Source organism: Malus sylvestris, chromosome 5 (genome assembly GCF_916048215.2).
Source record: "Malus sylvestris chromosome 5, drMalSylv7.2, whole genome shotgun sequence".
Taxonomy (NCBI): domain Eukaryota; kingdom Viridiplantae; phylum Streptophyta; class Magnoliopsida; order Rosales; family Rosaceae; genus Malus; species Malus sylvestris.
In genome coordinates, this window is record NC_062264.1 from 426,741 (window position 1) to 430,049 (window position 3,309).

General features: G+C 37.6%; 1 protein-coding gene across 1 annotated transcript; it reads right to left on the bottom strand.

The window, feature by feature from the left end:
- Positions 1-502: 502 nt before the first annotated feature.
- Positions 503-3,051, bottom strand: LOC126622192 (uncharacterized). Its single transcript, XM_050290870.1, has 2 exons — positions 2,684-3,051; positions 503-874 (listed from the first exon to the last, which is right to left on the bottom strand). Exons 1-2 carry the CDS (start codon positions 2,923-2,925, stop codon positions 670-672), a joined length of 447 nt encoding a protein of 148 aa, XP_050146827.1. The 5' UTR covers positions 2,926-3,051; the 3' UTR covers positions 503-669.
- Positions 3,052-3,309: the final 258 nt, after the last annotated feature.

Here is a 3,309-nt window from a genome sequence, read left to right on the forward strand (position 1 = left end):
TCATGGGTAATGTTTTGTTTTGAGTGTATACAAGCATGATTCCGCCTTTAATTGTTACTTGCATGCCATAGATGTTGCTCAAATGAACATATTTTTCACAAAATTTCCTTCAAAAGGCACTTTTCAGAACTAACTTTGTCCTATTCTTGTAGTACATCAACAAGCAAGAGCCCGACTACCAAACATATACATCCAAAGTGCCAATCCCTTGGGGAGCTGTGCTGAAGTCCAAGGAGCCTTCTCCAGAGAAATCTTTGCTCAAACATAACTACTATTAACGCTAATCAAATCACAGCTTATAATTCAACATGAAGAAGTCCCCGCGTCGTCGGGAGAGATTTCTCTTCATCTACAACATGTTGATCACGATTGATTGTGATCTGTCAGGCATAGGATAGAGAGAAGGGAGAATGGGCTAGCCATGGCAGGCAGTGTTCTCGACTAGGTTTTTTAACGTGTCTACCCGAGGCATCGCCCATGCAAATATAACATGCACACAGACTACGTCATCAGGAACTTTATTGACTAGCAAAGGTTTACATAGTTCATAGTAAACATCTATTTATAGTTCATAGTAAACTTTATTGACTAGCAAAGGTTACCCCTGTTTATATGTTCCATAGATTTAATTATCACAATTAAAGTGGGGGCCAATGGCTATAAATCTATCTAGCTGAAGTTATAGTGCTTGTCTACAGCCACTGATACATCCCAAGTGCAGCTCATTCCCTTTGGAAATTCCACCAAATCACCAGCACCAATCTCAACCGACTCATTGGATCCATCAGGGGTAACCTTCACTTTGCCTTGTAGCAGATAGCAAGTCTCTTTGTCACTGTATGTCCATGGAAACTTGCTTGGAGGGCAACCCCACCTGTTAAAACGCCACCATATATAATTGAAAGTGTCGGGCAGAAGTGTTATAACATGTATATTTCGCATTCAAGTATATATAAACCTCTAAGCAAGAAAACACAAATGCTAAACAAATAAAATCATAAGAAACAAATAAGAGTAGTTTTTATTAGATGTAGTCCACTATATATCATCAGGGTCCAATGATTACACTAAACAACCATTGACGGTGGCTGGCCAAATACATTTTCCAGCACTAGCGCCGGTGGCTTTTGAGTTATGTGCAATGATAACAAAAACGTAAATGAATAAATGATTTCTAATTTGAATGAGTTTTGATAATGATGATCTTTGAATTAAAACAAAAAATGAACAGATTTCAAATACCCCAAATAAAAATTATAACTTTTTATACACCCGTAATCAGAATTAAAATAAGAAATTGAATTTTAATTGCGGAGTAGTGAAGTATTTACTAACTTTAGAAGAATCAAAATAGGGATGGGCCCCACACAAAATAAGGAGTCCAACTCCCCAAATTGGAGGAATCCAACTCTCCAATAAAGTGGTTCAAATTCGTTTTTGGCAAGAATTGAACCTAAGACCTCTTACTTATAAATAAAGAAGAATACCACTATACCGTAGTACTAAGTGATCCCAAATTGGAGGAATTTGACTCCTTAAATGGATGAAAGAGTGAGGGGACTCAAGATTGCAATTTTTCTACCTATTGTGCCCTTCTGTTATTTCAGAAATTTCTAGTCTGCCACTCAACCCAACAAGCCCAACGCTCCTTGCGCACCCTGCCTTCATGCGTCTCTGCCTCACTTTCCACCTTCATGTGGAGCCATGCTTCACTTCCCAACCCACCAACTCAAGAACCCCAGCCACATCTCCCACAAACCGGATTCAAAAATTAATCACCCAACCTAGAAAATAAACAATTCAAATTCAGACCCAAACCCACAAATCCGAGGAAACAATCACTCAAAAAACCCAAAAATCCATGAAATACTTTCCACCTCTTCTACCATAGAAGAGATCGTGTCTATGGGGTAGTATGTGTGGGGAAGATGGAGGTGAGGGCCAGAGAAGAAAATGTACGCAGACTTGCAGAGAAGAGAGGAGCGTTCTACTCAAATGTGTTTGAAAAAGGCCATTATTAAAGTGTAATTAATATTTAATATTGGTAATTCAATAAATTTGTATACAAATTTATTTTTTTTGGTATAAGGGCATGAAATAAACAAATAAAAAACTAATTAAAATGTTATTAAATATAAATATAGGATGAAATAAAACAAGAAAAAAAAACAAGAACATTTTAGTAATTATATTCATTTTCATTTCAAATCAAGTGAACTAGTAAACAATTTATATGAACTCAAATTCTTCGTCATTCTAATTCCTCATCATTTCAATTTCTCATTAAGTCAATTCATCTCATTTTAATTACAGCAAATTAAACAAGCCATTAGAGTTGTCCAGTTACTTTTCATCCTTTAGCCGTACGTCTTGAAATTGTGAACACAACTACACCAATTGCAAATGCCCAAATAAATTGCCTCTCCTATAATCAGAAATGAATAAACATATATAGCATGGAAGGAAGTTTAAGGTTTACTTTGTTCGGATGCGACACCACAGAGAGAGAGAGTGAGAGAGAGAGAGGGAGAGAGGGAGTGTGTGTGTGTGTGTGGAGCATGGAAGGAAGTTTAAGGTTTACTTTCTTCGGATGCGACACCACAGAGAGAGAGAGTGAGAGAGAGAGAGAGGGAGAGAGGGAGTGTGTGTGTGTGTGTGTAGAGACAGAGAAAATAGGATATACTTGGGCCAATTTCTGACGCCGAGTTGGGTGAGCCTGGACTCGGGAGGATTCCTGTCGACTTTGATACCCAATTTCTGAATAGCCACACTATCAATATCTGCTGAGCACCTTATTATTGGCGTAACTGAATATCGTCTGGAGCTGCTGCTGCTGCTCCTCCTCCACTCCCTCCTTGGACAATAACACAAGTAGCGTTTATTTTCGATGCTTAATAAAGCACTATTAACACTTAATGACGCCATCACCCACACGACTCTCCTCCTCTCCAAACTTCTTCAAGCGGCATGGATTGTTATCTTCTTCGCATTTATATCCATCCGAATTTTTATTTTTTATTTTGCTCTGATTTTATATCTACGGATTATTTTACGATGTACAGCAAGAACCGTCAGTTTTCTTTTTTTTGTATTTTATTTTTACTTTTCTTGGTATCCACGTCTTAACAATGTTGTTGTTTTCTTTACAGCAATCTTCATCCACGCAGACCTTATCTCAATTTTCAGGCACCAATTGCAACTTATGTGAACCATGTAAGATGGTTACCGTACAAGTTAGGAATCCTGTTGAATAGGACGAGGACTTGAACCCTATTTTAAACAAATAAAATTCCCTTTTAACGTATTCTA

Excerpts from the sequence above, each read along its gene's own strand:
- LOC126622192 (XM_050290870.1), bottom strand. The coding sequence starts at position 2,925 with ATGGCGTCATTAAGTGTTAATAGTGCTTTATTAAGCATCGAAAATAAA. Across the intron at positions 875-2,683 it reads GGCGTCAGAAATTGGCCCAA|GTGGGGTTGCCCTCCAAGCA; the intron begins GTATATCCTATT and ends GCGTTTTAACAG.